Source organism: Drosophila teissieri, chromosome 3L, assembly GCF_016746235.2.
Source record: "Drosophila teissieri strain GT53w chromosome 3L, Prin_Dtei_1.1, whole genome shotgun sequence".
Lineage (NCBI taxonomy): Eukaryota > Metazoa > Arthropoda > Insecta > Diptera > Drosophilidae > Drosophila > Drosophila teissieri.
The window spans coordinates 4,934,544-4,953,986 of NC_053031.1; the positions used below are offsets into that span (position 1 = coordinate 4,934,544).

Here is a 19,443-nt window from a genome sequence, read left to right on the forward strand (position 1 = left end):
ATAAGAAAAACATGCAACATTTGGCACATTCTACGCTTTGGGGCGGATGTGCAGCGTATGCTCAGCGAAGTTGCACAAATGAAGCGACCACCAAGTCACCACCGGCGAACACCGTCATTACCACCAGTTGCCACCAACCCGGAGAGCAGAGTACATCCACATAGAACTGAATGGGATGACCCGCATTTAAAGTTGCTCAATACGTTTTCTGGTGCCATAAATGCTGACCCTGCCCAGAAACCCGAACCTGTTTCCCTGGCTGTCAGTCGTCCAATTGACAGGGCGGTGGAATCGGCCTGCAAAATCAGATCTAATCAGCTCGGGATGCAGAGTGCATGGTGGATCTGGTGCGGCACAGTTCCAATTGCCGGAAGACCTACGCTACGACCCACTGTGAGCGGTACGAAAACGATGAAAACTACCCTTTAATGAAGGGTCGCTAGTTATCCTGGGCAGCAGCGAAATCACGCTCGCGCTGAGCAAACATCTGTGCGATTTCGACAATGGTAACAAGGACCTTCGCCCAGCCCCGTTCGGCGTTTAAAAAGTGTTTAGTTTATGGTCCATTGATGGCTTTGTTAACTCGCCGAACAGTGCACTCCCAATCGCAACCACTCCAAGTTGCCGGCACCAAGCCCAAAAACAAAAATCCCGCACATTCGCAACCCCGTCCGGCGGAGGACACCTTACGTTTTTCGACGTTTACGATCTGTCCGGGGCGTTTGTCTGGGGGTGGGGGGGGTGCTCCGTCTGCCTTTAATTATGCTGAAAACCACAAAATGCTGTTAGTGCAGCATTTTTCTATTCCAATTTGGGTAGAAATGCTGACATATGCGCGTTGAAATGCGCTGCGCCGCGGGATTCTCGAGTTCCCAAGTTGCGATTTACGAGTTCCCGGTTTCCAGTTCCCCCGAGTATCCTTCGCTCTTTGACTCTCTGATTGGAACTGGTCCATAGCCGGGTGATAACCATCGCCGGCTGGTGCCACTGCAGCTCGACAGACTGACAAGTGAGTTGTCGATCTAATGTGGCATCAGCATATGCTGGTCCCTCTGGGCATATATACCCAACCAGCCGTGCTTCGATCAGTTGCGGTTGCCACTAAATTCCCCATTGACTTTGCTTTAGATTGATCTATTTTCTGATTTTATTCAAGGACGAGTTGCAATGCCATTAATGAGATAGGAAGCTTTAAAAGATCTTCATTTAGATCAGTCAGCCCGAACGCTTAGGAAAGTTGTAGTTGAACTTTACACCTCATATCTGTGCTACAGAATTTTAAGTAAGGTGATTTAAGACAGATTATATGTCTTTTTTATTTTATATATCTCTTTTGTAAAACAGCATTACCTTTTATAAATGCAGTTGTCTTTTTTCTTAGTTTAACACCCATATATCTTTGTTATTGATTCTGCAAGCTGCAAAAATGGTTTTAAGCTAATAACCATAGATGTAAGGCCTAGAACACCCATAGTATTTGCTCTTTTAGATATTTCTAAGATACTGCCAGAATGTTTTTTCTTCTCCCCAAAAACCATCTATAATTTTGGTGCTCATCGAATTTTCATAACATTAGTTTTCCCTGCCGCCAATTCGACTGCATTATCATATGTAATGACTTCGTTTCTTTGATTTCGTTTGCCTGCGCTTTGAGTTCAAACACTTTGAACAAATATTTTACTTTGCTCAGCATTTTTTTTTTCATTTTTTATTTGGCCCGTACCCAAGCAGAGAGCTACCTTCAATTTGCTGTTGATTTTCAAAATCGAATCTTGAATTAATCATGTGGAATAAATTTACTCTACATTTACTCTAGAAGTCTGCCTTAAACGAGAAATAATTGTGGAACGAAGTAAAAGGAATAGAAATGCTATCAACTTTTCGATATTTCTGCAGCGGCTAATTGAATTAAAATTGCGATTTCATTTCCAGCGATTGCTTCATGCGTATAAATAACATTCGTATTCCAATCGAATCGAAAAACCAAAATCGAATGCGAATGCGAAAAACAGCGAAATTTATGACAGGCAGGCAAGATTTACGCTTGTGGCTTCAGTTTCAGACGCAGAGTTCAATAACTTTTCGGGGTGGATTAGAGCATAATTCCATTGTCATGGTAATTTATGAGCTTAGTTTCCATTGTTGTCACTGTTCGAGCCGATTCTCCTGTTGTTGTTGTTCTTGTTGTTGTTGCAACTCATCCAGCTTTGCAGATTTTTGCAACATTAGCGCGGAATTATGGCATCCATTACGAGGGATTCTCGCATATGTGCTCGGCTCCCATAAAAGCATTCGAACATTCCTCATATGTCGAAATGTTGATGCTGCAAATGGACCTCGGCAATTACACTAAGCGATTCGCAAAATCGTCTCTTAAAAGTCCTTTTAAACTGGGTCACACTTTTCAATTGGGTGCTAAGTGGTTGATTCGCTTTTGGTAGCCAGTCCATTGCCATTGCCTGCTTAGTGGTTACCGATTACATATGCGCATATTTTAATAGAGCAGAGTACTTTCCACATGGGGTTGGTTCCAAGTTGGTCGGAAGTAAGTGTTAGGGTCAGCAAGGGTAAGACTTGCGTTTAATTTGTGGTGTAGATCTAATGAACAAATGAGTTGAGTTATGGTTTAGATTTAATTTTGAATGGTTTCTTCACATTTCCATTTTCAGATATAATTAAATAGGTACTACTTATTATTAAAATTATTGATAAAGTGTTGTTTGGCGGCCGCTCTGTTTGCTTTTCTGTTTCCAGTCCCAACGAGTTGGTCTACAATTAAAGCGCCTCCATTGAGCTGCTTAAACTTGGCAGTTATACGTTTCCTGACGTAGTCCACCACCTCCTGGGCTTCCAACTGGGCACCCGGTGTCTTGACCACTGATGCAGCTGCCTCATCTCCATTTACTGGATCCCAAATGCCGAACACACAAGCCTCCAGCACATTTGGCATCTCGGCGATGACATTCTCTATCTCACTGGGATAGTACATGATGTTCTGATACTTCAGCATATCCTTTAGGCGATCAATGATATATATATATCCATCCTCATCCACGTAGCCCAGGTCACCAGTATGAATCCAGTTCTCAGAGTCTTGCATTTTCCTGCTTTCATCGGGATCTTGGTAGTAACCAGACCACTTTTGGCCATTGTTAAGGCAGATCTCTCCCTGGACATTGGGTCCTTGAGCTCTTCCCTGCTCGTCGATTATCTTAACTTTCATACCCCTAGCCGGACGACCCACTGAGTTGGGTTTCGCATCGAAATTCAAGTTAACGCTTCCAGCACAGTTCAGCTCAGTTAGGGCGTAGCAAAAGTATAGGCAATCGTGGCTCAGATGGCTGCGAACTCTACGCTGTGCTTCTAGAGAAGAGCTTGATCCGCCATAGAACAGGTATTGTAAGGAAGAAAGATCAGCTGATTGCAGCTCTGGGCTGTTGGCAAACATGGCCAGGTAGCAGCTACTTAGGAGTACACACGAGATCTTATACTTCGCTATAGCGCTACATAGTAGCCCAGGATGGAAGTCACAGTCCGCAATAATGCTAGTTGTACTGAACACGCCAGTGGAAACGACCATCAAAAGACCCGATAACCAGTCCAAGGTGCTTGAGGTATACTGAACAATGGCGCTATTTAGTCCCCTGGAATATAGTCGCTTAATAAAATGCAATAAAGATAGACTACTATACTTACATGTTCTCCACGATAATCTTGTGACTATTGCTGATGGTAACGGCCTTTGGAAAGCCGGAGGTGCCGGAGGAACTGAGTATGGCCAGAGTTTGATAAATGCCATCTTTCAGACGCACTGGCTGGAAGTTCTGCTTCACGGGCGTGTTGAGAATATCCTGGATCCTTACTGAACCCACTGGATGACTCCGCATGGTGACTATCGTTACCTGCAGGTCTTTTGTGGCTGATTGCACCTTTTCATACTCATCGCCATCGCAGAAGATCAAGCGCGGTTTCGTGATTCCGAAAAGCTTACTAATGCATGACTCTTCGTAGGCATTGTGAAGGGCGTGGAAGGGGGTTCCGTTGAAGAAACATGCATATGCCACAGCCGATAAGTGAGTCGTGTGTCTGCCCATCACGCCCACTATATCATCTTGGCCCAAGCCCATATCCCTCATATAACTTGCCACTCGCATCGCATTTATTTGCAGTTCTTCTCGGGTCAGTACGGTGTCCTCTGTGATCGAGATCTGAAAGTTAAGTGCAAATAAAGGTATATATCTGGTATCGGGAGATGGGACAACTAACCTGGGCAATGAGTTTCGGATGGCACTCCATTTCGCGAAAGATGATCTCTCCGATGGACAAGTCTGGCGAAAATGAGCTCTGTGTTTCGCGTCCACTCCAGATCTTCAGGTTTTCGTCATAATTGGATTCTGTATTAAACCGCTTTGGGCTTACTTTCACTTCACCCATTATAGGAAAAACTAGAATATATCAGCAGTTTATAAATAAACTATTTGTTTACAAGCCCACGTGTCAAGATATATATACAATAGCGACAGATCAGCTGTACGAAATATTTGTAGTCGGTATAAGTTTATCAAAATATCAATATATCGATTTTTTTGAAAATTATATTTTTTTTGAACAAATATCGATATTGCGATATATTTTTAAATATTTTTTTTATATTTTCCCTTTGTTAAAATGAAGATAAAATCCAACTACACTAATATAAAAAACGGGACTACAAAGTACAAACTCTGTGACAGAATTATTAAAACAAGTGGAAATTCTTGTCATTGCACCTTAAGAAGCCGAATGACAGACACACATATAACACAACGAGTCTTCCTAAAATCACTTATTTCTAAATACTCGTAGCGTTATAATATGAAATTTATATAAACGTATTATTATCTGCATTATAAATAGAATATTCATGAATTTAAATAAGAAAAATAAAGTTACAAAGCTTACCTTAAATACAAAAAATGACCAGTTTAGAAACAGTGATTTTTCCCATTTTTATTGTATTTTATTTTGTATTATTTTCTTTTAACAAACAAGAACAATATTTCAATATTGTAATATTTTTTAAATCGAGTTCTTCTCCATGATTCTTAAAAACTCAGCTTTTGTGGCGGCTCGGTTGGCTTTCCTATTACCACTCTGAATAATGTGATCCACAATCAAGGCTCCTCCGTTCAACTGCTTGAACTTGGCATGTATACGTTCCCTCACATACTCCACAACATCATGGGCCTCCAGTTGGGTTCCTGGTTTCTTGACCACTGAAGCTGCGGCCTCGTCGCCATTCACTGGATCCCAAATGCCGAAGACACAGGCCTCCACAACATCCGGCATCTCGGCAATGACACTTTCAATCTCACTGGGATAATACATGATGGTCTGATACTTGAGCATATCTTTGAGGCGATCGATAAGGAACAGATAGCCATCCTCGTCCATGTAGCCCAGGTCTCCAGTGTGAAACCAGTTCTCGGAGTCCTGCATCTTCTTGGTTTCCTCGGGATTCTTGTAGTAACCAGACCACTTTTGGCCATTATTGAAGCACACCTCTCCCACGACATTGGGTCCTTGCGCTTCGCCCAGCTCGTTGACTATCTTAATTTTAATACCTCGCACCGGGCGACCCACTGAATTGGGTTTCTCGTCGAAGTTGAAGTTCAGACATCCGGTGCTGTTCAACTCGGTTATTGTATAGCTGAAATTCACGCACTCGTTGCTAAGACGGCTGCGAATCTTGTTCTGAGTTTCCAGCGAACAGTTTGATCCGCCGTAAAAGAAATAGTTCACAGAAGATAGGTCCGCCGCATAGAATTCCGGGCAGTTGGACAGCATGGCCAATTGCGAGGAACTTACGAACACCATCGATATTTTGTACTTCTCAATTAGGCCACACAAAGTGGCTGGATCAAAGTCACAGTCCTCAATTATGCTGGTCAAGCTAAACACGGCTGCATTGACGGTCATAATGATTCCGGAGGCCCAGTCTAAGGTGTTTGGGTTATACTGAACAACCGAGCTATCCACGGGGCTATAAAAGATCAATTAGATAGGTGAACATAGTGAAGGCAGTTATATTTACAGAAAACTCCCAATGATCTGGTGACTATTGCTAACGGTGACTGGCTTTGGAAGGCCCGAAGTGCCCGAAGAACTAAGAATGGCCAGTATTTGATCGGTACCATCTTTTAGACGCACTGGCCGGAAGTTCAGCTCCACGGGCGTGGTTAAAATATCCTGGATGCTCAGTGATCCTGTCGGGTGATTACGCATGGTGACTATTTGCACCTGAAGGTCTTTGGTGGCAGCTTGAACTTTTTCAATCTCATCTCCATCGCAGAAGATCAAGCGGGGTTTGGTAATTGCAAACAGTCGCTCGATGGCAGATTGTTCGTACTGGGTGTGCAGCGCATGATACGGAGTTCCATTGAAGAAACAGGCATAGGCCAGAGCCGTCAAATGGGTGGTCAACCTGCCGATGATTCCCACAAAGTCCCCTTGTTCCAGGCCCAGTTTACGCATATAAGTGGCCACCTTCATTGCGTTCGTATGGATATCTTGCCAGGTGAGCACAGTGTTTTCCGTAACTGATATCTGCGGTTCAATCCAAGTTAAGTAAATATGGTTTTTGAAAATGTTGTTATTGATATACCTGTGCGGTGAGCTTGGGATTACGCTCCATTTGCTGAAAGACAATCTCTCCGATGGACAAATCCGGGGAGAATAAACTCCGCTTCTCGCCACCACTCCAGATCTTCAAGTTATCATCATAGGTGTTTTCTGTCTTGAAGGGAGCTTTTCCCGCTTGCAGTACAACCATTTTGTATAATACTATAATTTCTATATCTCTCTTTGCATCTGAATTCCTCGATGCTCACTCTATACCATAAAAGCGAAAGAGATAGGAGTAAGAACTCGAATTTAAAGCTTCAAGTAAGGTCTCACCATTATCAACTATTATATCGGTATGAAATACGATAAGAAAGAGAAGCAAGAGATACTAAAGTCTTGTGAATTAATTTCACCTACCAATCAATTATTCCCGCACTGTTGCTATACTAATCAAATTCACTACTTATGTTTACTTAAGTAATGATTAATTGGCAAGACTGCTTTCATGACCGCTGATAAGCCGATTTTGAGGTTCCATCCCATAGAAAAATACTCAAAAAGATGTCGAATAGTGTTTCAGCAAATGGTCAGCTGTGTTGGCTGACTTCAATGGCCACCACCATCGCCATCGCCATCGCCAGCAAGAGATTATGATAATGGGCAGTCGTCAAAGAGAGGATTACGGGTTTGGGAAAACAAGTGGATTAAGGGGTTGACAATTGGGGGAATGTTCCTGTGCTGTCAAGAATTTGGCTTTTGCGTTTTGCATTTGTTCTTACGATTATGACCGACATGGATGGATCGGAATCGAAATCGTTCAGTTCTGCCCCGTTGCCATTATGAGTGAGCCTGTTTACCCCGCAAAACAAAGCAAACTAATAAGTAAAATGTGTTTTTCAAACATTGATTCCGGCCAGTGCGTGGTGGGTGGTGTTTTTGGAACTCACACACACACACATCCCCCTTTCGAGTCGACAACATTTGTCATACGGCCAAGACAGCCTCAACAGTTGTTGGCGATTATCATTTTGACAGTTGCTTCTCGCTTCGCTTTTGTTTCAGTTCCCTTGGCTGCGTTTTTGGGCCGTGATTTATGCATTTTTAAGCGGTTCACTTATTGTTTCGGCGCACAAATATGGCCAAGTATCTCGGCAGTATCTGCGAGATACAAGCCCATGGGCAGCCCTTGCCGCGTAATTTGTTGATTTATTGCACGGCTGCCACTGCAGGCATCTTCATTAAGCAGCACTAGCTTCCGCTTTTTATCCGGCCACACCCACAGCCCCCAACCGCCTTGTAGCGCCCACAATTCGCTTTCATTATCATTATCCTGGCGGCAGCAGTGTCCTTCGTTTGCCTCGTTTGTCATGCTCGGTGCGTCTGCTTAAGTTTTTCGCACGCTCCAACGCCTCGGCTTCCTTGGCGCAGCCTTCAAGATGTGGAAATGTGGAAATTGAATTGAAAACGTGCTGAAGCGTTAAATGCTCTTGTGTCTACTGCTGCCCATCCCCCCCAAACCTCCTCGCCCCCAAATCTTCCGCTGTCCATCACATTTCGTCCTGTGTGGGTGTGGGTGTCTGTGTGTGTGTGTTTGTGGCGACATATGAGAATTTGTAACCTCAGCACAAGCTGGTCCGAAGTTGCGACTCCGCTCCACAACCAGCCCCAAAAAGTTGCTGGCCAAGTGGCAAGCAAGCGGCCCATAATTAATTCTAAATTGCAACCGCAAAGGATTGCCAAGTTTGGATGGCCGCAACTTATCGTACATTCTGCATAGTGTGCGGCTTAAGGTCTTACCGAAAATCTGCTTTTCGATATTGAGATACTTTTCACAGATACCTTATTTTCAGTAGAAAAATATTCTTACCTACCCCATTATTTATTGTCATTAATTTATGATCTAAAATATTTTTTTCTTTTTAAAGTGTAAAAGAAATTATATCTTAAAAGTATGCTATATAATTTTTGTTAATAAGTTTCAGTACTGCCCGCAATTCGTAGTGGCGTCTTTTTTATTTTGTACTAAAATCGTACCGGCGACATCTAGAGAGTACTGTGTGAGCTTGTGGCGCCATCTTTTGGTCGCACTAAGTTTCATAGCAATTAGACCGTGTCAGCCAGAAATATCTTCAGCAAATATATGCCAGCAATCAGTAGTCTAGCTGTCTAACGTGTCTGTTTTCGAAACAAAAAGTTGAGGTTCAATCCCAACTGTGTTCACATCTTAGTGTTTTTTAGTTTTGGCTTTAAATAAAACATTGTTTTATGATAAGCTTATTTTTTAGGCTTTTCATATGGATCCTAAAAAGCAGCTTAAACTAAATAACTATCAGCAAAGTCAGCTGCTCGTATAAATACTTAAAGTTATGAAAGAAAAAAACATTAAAAACCTGCGAGAAGAGTTTTAAACTTTCAGCACTTAATCTATTAGTGTATTCTTGTGCTCGCTGAATACTCAATGATATTGCTTTCGATTCTGCGCCAGCTGCAAGGAACTATATAGATATGTATGTATGTACATATGGATATCAACCTGTCTTTATGGCAACTTCGGTGTTTATGTTGCTGGCGGGATGCGAAAATGTCGCCAAAGGATGGTGACACGGGGTGGGGGACTGGGACAAGGCGACCGGAAACGAATAGACAAAATGCAAACTTTATTTTTAGTAGTTTTTGGCGCCGCGGTTCCTGTAAGTTGGCTACAAACGCGCAGACAATCCGCACAAACGCAGCATCGCCTGTTATCCTTGCGGATGACAATGATAATGATGATGATGTTGTATCCTTGCCGCCGGTCGACAGTTTCAGTGATTTTTCTCTGCACTTTGGCTATGCTGGCTATGCATTTTTATGTGGCTACAAAGAATGTATGGCATGGCTAAATGGAAGTGTCTTGGCAAAAATATTTGCATCTGCCTCGGCGCACAAAATTTGCGTATTTATGAAAAGAACAGATTGAAATGGTGCCCCTGCCATCTTCGCCATCTTCGCCATCTTCGCCATCTTCTATCGTTGTCACTTGTCATGTTCTTGTCGCTTTTAAATTGAATTTTCAGTGCAGTTTGTGGCGCAATTAAAGCGGTCACATTGCTTAGTTGTTCCTCTGCTTTACGAGCTGTCCTGTAAATATGCCGTAAATATACTTGGCTCACAGCCAGCCGGGCGACGATGTCCTGCGACTTGTCCTTTGGCTGCCCGCCACTGGTCACTGCGCCATGACCGCCGCGCTTCACTCTTCATCCTTCGCTCTTCGAATGCGAATTGCAAAAGCCTGTCAACGGCTCGCTGAATAGATTGCATTGTCTGCCAAGTATACACACATAGATGCAGTAAAATGTCCTTTTGCGAGCTGCGTGGGTGGGGTCCTTTCAACGCTTTTTGTCACCAGTAACACATGTCTTTGGAGTTCACTGACTTGGAAAATGAGCAGCGACACAGCGGCCTCTGATAGGTAAATGTGGTTCTATTTGCCAGTTACTGCATCAGAATGCATGGGAAATTGATTCAGTAATGCAGTAATATATTGCCAAGCAATCAAGCAGATAATCAACTAAGGAACTATGGTAATAAGGAATCTGCGGAAGGAAGTAAAAAGCTTTGAAGTTATTCAGGTTCCAGCCAAGACCTGATTATTTTTAAACACGTCTTAATTTTTCTAAGCTTCCCTTCCCCATCTTCCGATTAAATCACTTCCTTCAAACAACTTGACAAACAACCTGCCCGTCCAAATTTGTAAAAAACCCATGACCGCCCCACTGACCAGCTCTCGTGTCGTCTTAACCTGGCCCAAAAGTAATATCGAATATATACCTTTCATCCTGCCCCCTTCACCCTCTGCCTGCTGCCCATCAAGTGGGCGTGCCCTGGGCGGGCCATAAACAACCTCTCACGGCCTCTGCTCCGCGTCGGTTGCCAGTAAGCAACAATCCGCGGCTAATCGCCAGGCTACTACCACTTGAAGAAGCTGCCGCCGATGGTTGGCTGATGCTGGTTGGTGATGCTGGTGGTGATGGTGATGATGGTCGGAAACAAAGTCAGAGGTTAAGCACGTGCGCATCACTGTGGGCAAAGGGCACAGAGCATCGAGCACCGGGCATGGGCATGGGCATGGGCATGAGCATGAGCATCCTGGTCATCATCTCGGTTCGTTCCTTGGCCGCTTGGCTACTTGGATGCTGGAGCGTTACCGCCTCCTCTCGCTGCTTTATGAGCTGCTCCTTCTCGTTCGTTTTGGCTCCGCTTTGGGCCAATTATAACCTTGGCCTGCTGCCGCCATATCTCACATTTTTTAGTACGTGGCCGGCCGGGTCGGCAATGATGAAGATGATCATTTCTTTTGCTCTTGCTCTGGCTCTGACTTTGGCTCTCTGGCTGGGGTATCTGTCTGGTCTGGGCCGAAAAAGCGTTGGCCTGGCGCTTGGCAAAATTTATAAACGCGCACAGCGAACACCTCGCCACACGTTGGGGCGTCTCTACTTCGATGTTGGCCCTCCTTTAACCCGCTCGGGCCAACTTCTTGTCTTCTTGGCCAACTCAACGACCTGGTAATTTATGATTAATGTTGGGCAGCCGCTGTCGTCGAAGATGTTGCTCTTGCTCTTGCTGTTGTTGTTGCTGCTGCTGCTGTTGTTGTTGTTGTTGCTGCTGTTATTGTTATTGTTATTGCATTTTGGGGCTAAATCGGAGCGTACCATTTTGGGCAACCCTCCCGTTGTGTCTTATTACGATTGGGCGATTGGCATGCCAGCCAGTTACCTGTATGCAAGTCAACACTTAAAAAAAGGATCCCAAAAATGTCTTTTCGAATAAAAAATGTGGTTTAAATACAATTTATTATAACAATCGATTCTGGTGGGAATATGCATACTTTAAGTGCGATATAAATAAGAAGGAATTGGATTTTTAGCAAAGTTGATATACTAGCAAGTAAGCTTTCAAATTATAGCGAGCTTCCCCCTTTTGAAGTAGGTGTTATTAGGTAATGTAGTTTCCAGTGTATTTGTGGGCGGCAGGAGCAGCTACCCAGAGGTGAACTCATGTCAACGCTTGGCTGAGTTCGCTGGCCATTTCAGTTGTATTTCTTTTACCATTTTTATTTATTTTTTTTTGTTTTAAAGGCCGAGGAGGGGGATGGATAAAATGCACTTCCTGCTGGCGGCCACGTCGGTGCCGAGGAGCTTAATTAAAGAGCGGCGGTGCTCATTTGACTGGGCCCGAGAGGCTTCCTGGAAATCAAAGAAACAAACTCGCTAAATATTTCAGTTAACGCTTTGGTGGTCTTGGCCTATAATTTGCTGCTGTTGCTGCTTCTGCTGCTGTTGGTGCTGCTGCTGGGATAGACATCATTCGCATCTGATGCCGACGCTGACGGGTTTTGTATAAACAAGTCGAAGTCAGCTCTCAATCATAAATGAATCATGCGCAAATTATATGGCAAGACTGCGGACGGCGGACGGCGGACCGATCTGATCTGGACTCCGAACGATGGATATATGGATGCTGGGACAGATGGCAGGACACGCAGATCGCAGATCTCAGATCGCAGATCGCAGCTTGCTGGCGCTGCTTAATAAACAATCATCAGCAACAACAACATTGGCAGTGGGATCAAGTTGAAGTTGAAGTTGAAGATGAAGATGAGTGGTTGGTTAACAACAACGCCAACGCCAAAGCCAAAGCCAAAGCCAACGGACGCGTCGGACACATCGGCCATGTGATAATGATGATTTCACAACCAATTAAGCGTTGAAAGCCAAACACCGCCAGCAGAAATTTGAGGTTAATCCTTTAGCTGCTGCAATTTTCGGGGCCAGCGAAACGTGAGCAGCACCAAGGCACTGGCACTGGCAGAGGCACTGGCACACCATGGAACACCAGCCACATCTACACACCGATGAAGATCTGAGATGGCGTTGGAGATGGAGATGGAGATGGCGTTGATGTTGATGCAGGCGGCTTCAATCAGCAGAAACTGCGGCGTCTGTCGGCTTGTTAAGTGGAGTGTTGGAGTTTGTCGGGTCGGCAAACGCCACGGGAAATTATGGTGGCCAAACTTCCCAGACCGCAACTAATTTAACCAAAGTGCGAATTGGAGGAGTCGTCGTCGTCGTCGTCGTCGACGTCGCAATCGGAATCGCAGCGAGCTGTTGCACAGTCGCATTCGCAGTTGGAGCTGATGTTGAGCCGAAAGCGAAGCGAAATGGCCAGAAAAACCAAAAACAGACCGCAACAAAGCAGCCGCGAATCTGAGGATGTGGATGGGGCTGTGGATGTGGATGTGGGACCTGGGATCTGAGACCTAAAACCTGGTACCTCTCCCCTTGTTTCCCGATCTTGTTAGGAGGCCCTGAGAATTATGAGCGTCTGCCCAAGCTGCGAATTTGTGAAGCGTGATGAGCGCATGGCTCTGGGATCTGACGATCTGCGATCTGGGATTCCAGCTGGAAGGGCCAAGAGGCGGCTGTGATACTAGCCAGGCTTTACTGTATGTGCAACACGCGATCTTCACGTTGGCCAGCAGCAACAGGCAGCACTCGAAATTAACTCATAAAATATACATTATCATAGCTGAAACCGCGTCTCTTGCTGTGACTGCCGCAGTGCGGACTGTTTCATGTTGTGTCTGCCTGCAGTCTGGTTATAGGTCTGCAGTTCTGGATGGGATCTGCACTGGGATCGACTGGTAGCTTTATGGGAGCTGGGAGCATGTCGTGTTCTAGTCTGCCTTTTTGGCGCATTCGTGTGGCACCTGTCGCTGCCGCCGCTGCCACCGCTGATTGGCCCCGGCCAGCGCCGATCATCATCAGCTGGTGGCACTCGTACTGGCACTAGTACTGGTACTGGTACTGAAACTGCTAGAACTATGTACCTACTGCCTTGCCAATTGCCTTAACAGATTTGTGTGCAATTAGCCAGGCAGTCGCCATGGGAGCACCTCATCTGCTACCCTGGCCAGGCTGGCGACACGAAGGGCAGGAAAATGGAGTTGGAGACTTGGGAAGTCGGCAAATGACATGCCGGCCAAGTGCAGCCGAGCATAATGGCAAATAAAGATCGGGCGGACCGATAGTTCAGCCAGGCGGTGCCCATAAACTTGCAACTGATTTTGACGCCCCAAAAGAGGGATCCCAGGGGAAGGGGCAGCCTGAAATGGAGAGTAATGCCAGGCTGAGGGAGTTGAAAGCAGCGGTCGTTGCAATTTGATTAACTCGTACTCGCTGAATGCTCAATTTTCAATTTAAAGTTACCCACTAAAGTGGATAGAGGTATAGAGGACAGACAAGCAATCTAATCTATATAATTTATGGCTTGTATATTTATAAGACTTAGTGGATCTTGAATTAAGGTCTTTAGAAATATTCAGAAGAAGTTTGCATCAATTTTGTAGCATACTTATGAGAAATGTGTCTTTCAAAGACTTCGTTTCTTTGAAATAATTAATATGTATAAGTAGATATATTTTTGCCAGATAAATTGTTATAAGATGTGGATTTGAAATTGCCTCTTTCCATTTATTCGGCGACTGTGGGAACCTGAACAAATTTGGCTGGCACCGCCATCCCTTTGGTTTCACTCCCCCGACGACAGTCGTCCTTTGCGCTCACGTCTACGTGTAGCGCACTTATGCACAATTATGGCTTTATTGTCTAAACTTGGGCACATCTATTTAAAGCCATGCTCGGCGGCAGCAGCCAACTGCGATCGAATCCATAGAGCGTTTCATTTTCGGTTTGGCCTTTAATGCGCCGCCATCGCCGCCTGCCCAGCTCCTGGCCATCCGCTCCTCCAGCTACTCCTGCTCCTCCAGCTCCCCCAGCTCCTCCTGCTCCTCGTCCTCCTGCCCGCCCACCAGGCACCATGCAATTCGTCCGTCTGTGTTGGCTTCATTGTTTTCTTGGCGGCCCTTCGTCATCGTCAGCAGCTCCACTCTGCACACTGAGAAAGAAATGTACTCAAAAATCTTACTAAATTTCAAAATGTAACCTATTAAAACATACACTCTAATTAATTGAAGAAAAAAATCTAGGAAAAAATATAAAACGTATTTTGGTTGATCCTATGAAGATCCCTTCCTATTCTTAACTGAATTTCAAAATATCTTTAGGCTCCCTTAAAACTTGAGTTAGTAAACATACATTCATATGTGCACTATCATATTTCAAAGCACACTTTTAATTTAGTAAAATTTACAAGTATTTAGATAAGTTTTCATTTCCGATTTAGCTTGGAACTTTATTCTGAGTGTGGTCTGCTTCCCAAGGCTTCGGTGCCTGTGATTGTTTCGGTTTCTGTTTCTGTTTCTGCAAATGCTGGCAAGTTCCAAGCTGCAGCTCCCAGTGGCAACTTCCAAGCGGCGACTCCGACTCCCGGACGAATTAACTTGTTTTGGTATAAACGGCGGCTATTTTGTAAGTTCATAAAGGATAAATTGCCAATTTTGGGATTTGAACTGGCCAACGTTTTGCGTGTCTGTCCCTGGCGCGTCTCTCTCCACCTCTCCCTCCCCATTACCATTCCCATAGCCACATAGCCATATAGCCATATAGCCATACCCATGCCCAAGACCCAAGACCATCGCAATACCCATACCCATACCCATACCCATACCCATACCCATATCCATCCCATCATCGGGCCTGCCCCATTCGTCGGTGCTATATTGAGTTTTCAATCTTTTGTTGACTTGATGTGGCCACCGATCGACTGGCAATCGGAGTTCGAGTACGAGTACGATCAGTCCGTGTTTGCGTGGAGTCTTCAGGGAAAACTGGCAGCCAACCTTGAGTTGCTTATTTAAGGCAGTTCGTCAATTTCTGCCGTCTGAGCCGCAGTCTGAATCTCAGTTTTAGCCCGACTGCAGAGACAATGGCCGGGCCAAAAAGCCCAGCAAATCGCTAGCCACTGTGGCGGGTCAGTCTGTCCGGCACTGTGGCGGCGCAAAATGAAACAAAACCAATTAAAAATGTTTCGTTGCACCCAAAAACGAAGATTCACTGGCCACAGGATGGCTTTTTGGGGGGCGGCGGGAGGTGCAGCAGGATGAAGCTTCTGCACTGAGAGAAATGCACCCATTTTGGGGTTGTGCTTAAGAGAGAACTCAATTAACGAAAATTGATTTAAGGGAAAGTCTTATGATAGTCAAATGAAAAACTATGATCAGCAATTCAGTTTCATAATCAGCAAATGAATTACTATGATCACCTTTTTAGTCTTATGATCAGCAAATGAATTACTATGATCACCAATTCATTTTCAAAAGCATTAAAATTAGAAAAAAATTAAAACGTTCTCCTATGTTATTTTGTAAATATTTTCAAACAAATGTGCGCTATGAAAAATCCTATCAGCGCCTTAAACTAACTTCATTAGTTTCTTGAGAACTTTTAACCAATTTTTCTCTCAGTGTGCGGCTGTTGCTGTGACTGTGACTGGGACTGCGCTGGTGGCACTGCCAGCGGAGTATCTGTTTCTGTGGCCACCGAGCGCCACTGGGTGAGTTCTACGTGGAGTGGCCACTGCTGTTGATTGTCTTGCAGATATGCAAGTTCGGGCCTCGGGAGGAGTGGCAGGGCAGGGCAAGGTGGGGCAAGGAGAGGGGTGGCTCAACGCCGGCGCACTACCTACACGGTGGCAGGCTAACAAAAAGCGACAACAACTACATTTTTTGGTCTCAGCCTGCTGGGGCAGCAACACATACACCACACACACACACACACACACACTGCGAAGTAAGAGACATTCTTCGGGGTCTCAGGTCTTCATTTTTAATGAAATTCTTAACAAGGCGCACAAAATGCAGCGACGTCGACGCCGACGCCGACGCCGACCGCACCGCGTTGTCCAACTAACTAACCAAATCGCAGTCGCAGCAAGTTAAGTGAAGTGACCGCCCGCCCGCCTGCCCCTTTTTGGGGCACACAAAGGATGGTGGCCGTGTGCTGGGTGGAGGCTAAGAAACTGAAAACTGGGAGCTGGGAGCTTGGAGCTTGGGGCTTGGGGAGCTGCAATTGGGTCCGCAACGCGCATCCATGAGAAGGCGACCGCACACCGCGATTTTGGCCAACGCCGCCGACGCTGCCGCCGCTCTCATTGGAATTCATTAAAAATTCAGCAGTGTGTGTGAGTCGTCTGCCCAAAAAGCCGGTTAAAAGCCATGGCCCAGCATCTGAGAACAGCACGAGAAAAACACCAAATAAAAAAAAGACAACAAAAATAAAAATAAAAACATTGTGCATGGAATGAGAGCAGTTCGAAAAATTTACGAAATTAGTTCACAAGCTGGCGAGGATCGGGGGCCAACGGGGAGCTGGCTAACTTGGAGGCCCAGAGCATACCAGCGCCACTTTAATTTAGTCATCAGGTGATTTTTCGCGAGCTTCAAGTGAAATCTTTAACGTGACGTTGGAGATTGTTATGTGATCTCGGTTGCGAGCTGCTCTCCTCCAGCGCATGGGGATCCAGGGCAAAGGCATCGGGAATCCGGGGATTCGGGGATCCGGGGCACCGAACCAGTGGACAGTGGACAGTGGAGAGTGGACATTGGGACAGGGTCTGGAATAGTCAGCGCGTGTGTGGGCAATTGGGCTCCCAGCTTGACTGTGCGGCTGATTTGCCTGGACGATCGAGGGAAAGGAAAATGAAACTCAAGTTCTTACTTCAATACATATATGTGTATATATATAGAGACAATGACTTGAAGAATTTCAAGTGATTTAACGAGATTTTCTTAGAGCTTTAACAACATTTAACATATAATAGCATACATTACCAAACTGAAAATGAAATTCTGGAATATGGATGGACATCATTAAGCAAAACCAAATTGTACATTAATATGATAGTATGCAACCATATCTAACCATATTTCTAAGCAAAATTATAGCAACCCACTTATTCAAATTCCACACTTTGTGCTGTCTGCCGTTTTTCTGCCCAGTCAATTCAAACATTCTTGAATTTAGACTCACCAAATCGCTCAATAATTGCACAGGCATTCGACAAATTCAAATAATTTGCAAGACAAACGTCAGAATCGGTTTATAACCCGTACGATCTTGCAGCCTGAGGCCAAGTTGGCGACATTTCTTGAGCCAGAATCCAGATGCCAACGAGAGCTGGCTCGTAATGGGGGACGCCGTGCAGTCTAGAGCGTAATAACAAAGCCAGGCGACGAACTGCATCACGATGTACTCATGCTCATCCTCATCCTCAACCCCATCTCCATCCCCATTGCCATCCTCTTACCAGTTCCATATTCCGCTGCCGGCTGTCTGGCATTTCAGTGGCTGAGTTTCCAAGCTGCCGAGCTGCAGACTTCCTTGGGCTGCGAATGCTTATCAACAAATACCGCAGACAGATATTTAGCCAAGTCAAGACGAGGCTTCCAGGCCTGTCAGCTTGACTAGGCACTAGCCACTCGGCACTCGGCACTAGGCACTAGGCACTGGGCACTACTGGTACTGGTACTGGTAAATATTCCACCATAACAAGTTATTTACTATGACGAGCTTTGATTGGATCGAATTGGCCACGGAAAGCTACTTAAGTAGCTGCTGCAGGGCTACAGGCCAGCCTTCCTCAAGGACGGGGAAAATATTGTGAGCTGTTTGATTTAGGAAAAGCATGGCAAAAACCAGTAGCCGACAGCTGCAATTTCAATAAACTCAAACAACTCGCGCTGGCAAACAGGTGGCAATCGGTCATGCAACTTGTGGCTCGCAGACCCGGCCAATCAGCCAAAGGCACCATCACTGCCAGCCACGTTTAATGACAAGATCAAGCTCAGTTCACTTCACTCCAACCCAACTACACTCTACACTCCACTCCACTTCACTTCACTTTACTTCACATGGGCTTGCTCCAAAGCCCCACACCCAAGGCTAAGCTAGAGAGTAGGATGCAGAGTCGCGAAAGTGTGCAGCAAATGTTTCCGATGTTGCTGGCGTTGCAGTTGCAGTTGCTGCTGTTGCTGCTGTTGCTGCTGATGATGAGAAACAAAAACCAGCTTCGGTGGGGCAGCAAACAGCCAAGATCTCTCACCTGTTGTTGCCCGAATCGCCGGCTAGCTGGCTAGCTGACTAGCTGGCCTGTTGCTGTTGCTGCTTATGTTAGTTGTGGTGGTGGTAATGTTGCCATTGCTACTTCCAGCGATGTGGCTGCCTCCGTGAGTCTGGCTCTAGGAGAGACCACCACCGTCTTTGCTGTGCCCATGGTCGACGCAGTGTCTGGGAAGTCGCTGTGTTCGTCTCGCCGAAGTGGCAGTCATGGGAATTATTGTTTATTGGCATTGGCCACGGTTCCCCACAGTCGCAGACATCGTCTTAACCCCACTTACTCCTACCTCTGCACTCTTACTCGTACTCGTACTCGTAGTCGGCTAGGCAAATAGAAAGATGACTGGCTCGACAAAGACGACGACGACGACGTTTCTGGGACAGATTTCGTTCTGACATTTCTATTAGACAATTTGTCGTCGACGGAGCAGCATCAGTGCATCACTGCTCAGGAATTCGAGGTGAGAAGTTGGCAAATGGAAAGGGAAAGATGGGGAAAGCTAGCTAAGCAACATGCAACAAAACTAGTTTGGATACATAGTATTCGGTTAGAATGTTATCAACTGTACAGAAAAGCACTTCAAGCATAGATTCTTGAATTTTATAATGATTTATTTGAGTTTTTGTTGAATATAAAGACCTAGAAGGTAAATTACATTACAAAAAAAAGAAGTTAATGAAATTAGGGCAGGCCCAACCCCTTGGCAATTGGATCCACCCTTAACAGCCGAACCGAATACCTCCAAATTAGTCAGCACTGCCTGTCACTCCTTTGACTTGAACCCAA

The 19,443-nt window shown here is 45.3% G+C and overlaps 2 protein-coding genes across 2 annotated transcripts; both read right to left on the reverse strand.

Moving 5' to 3' along the window:
• Window positions 1-2,614: 2,614 nt before the first annotated feature.
• Window positions 2,615-4,517, reverse strand: LOC122618636 (luciferin 4-monooxygenase-like). The gene is made up of 3 exons (XM_043795216.1): window positions 4,267-4,517; window positions 3,697-4,208; window positions 2,615-3,644 (listed from the first exon to the last, which is right to left on the reverse strand). The coding sequence occupies exons 1-3, from the start codon at window positions 4,432-4,434 to the stop codon at window positions 2,687-2,689; spliced, it is 1,638 nt and encodes a 545-aa protein (XP_043651151.1). The 5' UTR covers window positions 4,435-4,517; the 3' UTR covers window positions 2,615-2,686.
• Window positions 4,518-4,963: 446 nt separating this feature from the next.
• Window positions 4,964-6,870, reverse strand: LOC122618634 (4-coumarate--CoA ligase 1-like). Its single transcript, XM_043795215.1, has 3 exons — window positions 6,644-6,870; window positions 6,074-6,585; window positions 4,964-6,022 (listed from the first exon to the last, which is right to left on the reverse strand). The coding sequence occupies exons 1-3, from the start codon at window positions 6,809-6,811 to the stop codon at window positions 5,059-5,061; spliced, it is 1,644 nt and encodes a 547-aa protein (XP_043651150.1). The 5' UTR covers window positions 6,812-6,870; the 3' UTR covers window positions 4,964-5,058.
• Window positions 6,871-19,443: the final 12,573 nt, after the last annotated feature.

What these genes read in the sequence shown, in the direction of transcription:
- LOC122618636 (XM_043795216.1), bottom strand. Translation starts at nt 4,434, where the DNA reads ATGGGTGAAGTGAAAGTAAGCCCAAAGCGGTTTAATACAGAATCCAAT. An exon ending in ATCCGAAACTCATTGCCCAG is followed by an intron (nt 4,209 to 4,266) that starts GTTAGTTGTCCC and finishes CTTAACTTTCAG; the next exon opens with ATCTCGATCACAGAGGACAC. An exon ending in AAGATTATCGTGGAGAACAT is followed by an intron (nt 3,645 to 3,696) that starts GTAAGTATAGTA and finishes ACTATATTCCAG; the next exon opens with GGGACTAAATAGCGCCATTG.
- LOC122618634 (XM_043795215.1), bottom strand. Translation starts at nt 6,811, where the DNA reads ATGGTTGTACTGCAAGCGGGAAAAGCTCCCTTCAAGACAGAAAACACC. An exon ending in ATCCCAAGCTCACCGCACAG is followed by an intron (nt 6,586 to 6,643) that starts GTATATCAATAA and finishes ATTGAACCGCAG; the next exon opens with ATATCAGTTACGGAAAACAC. An exon ending in CAGATCATTGGGAGTTTTCT is followed by an intron (nt 6,023 to 6,073) that starts GTAAATATAACT and finishes GATCTTTTATAG; the next exon opens with CCCCGTGGATAGCTCGGTTG.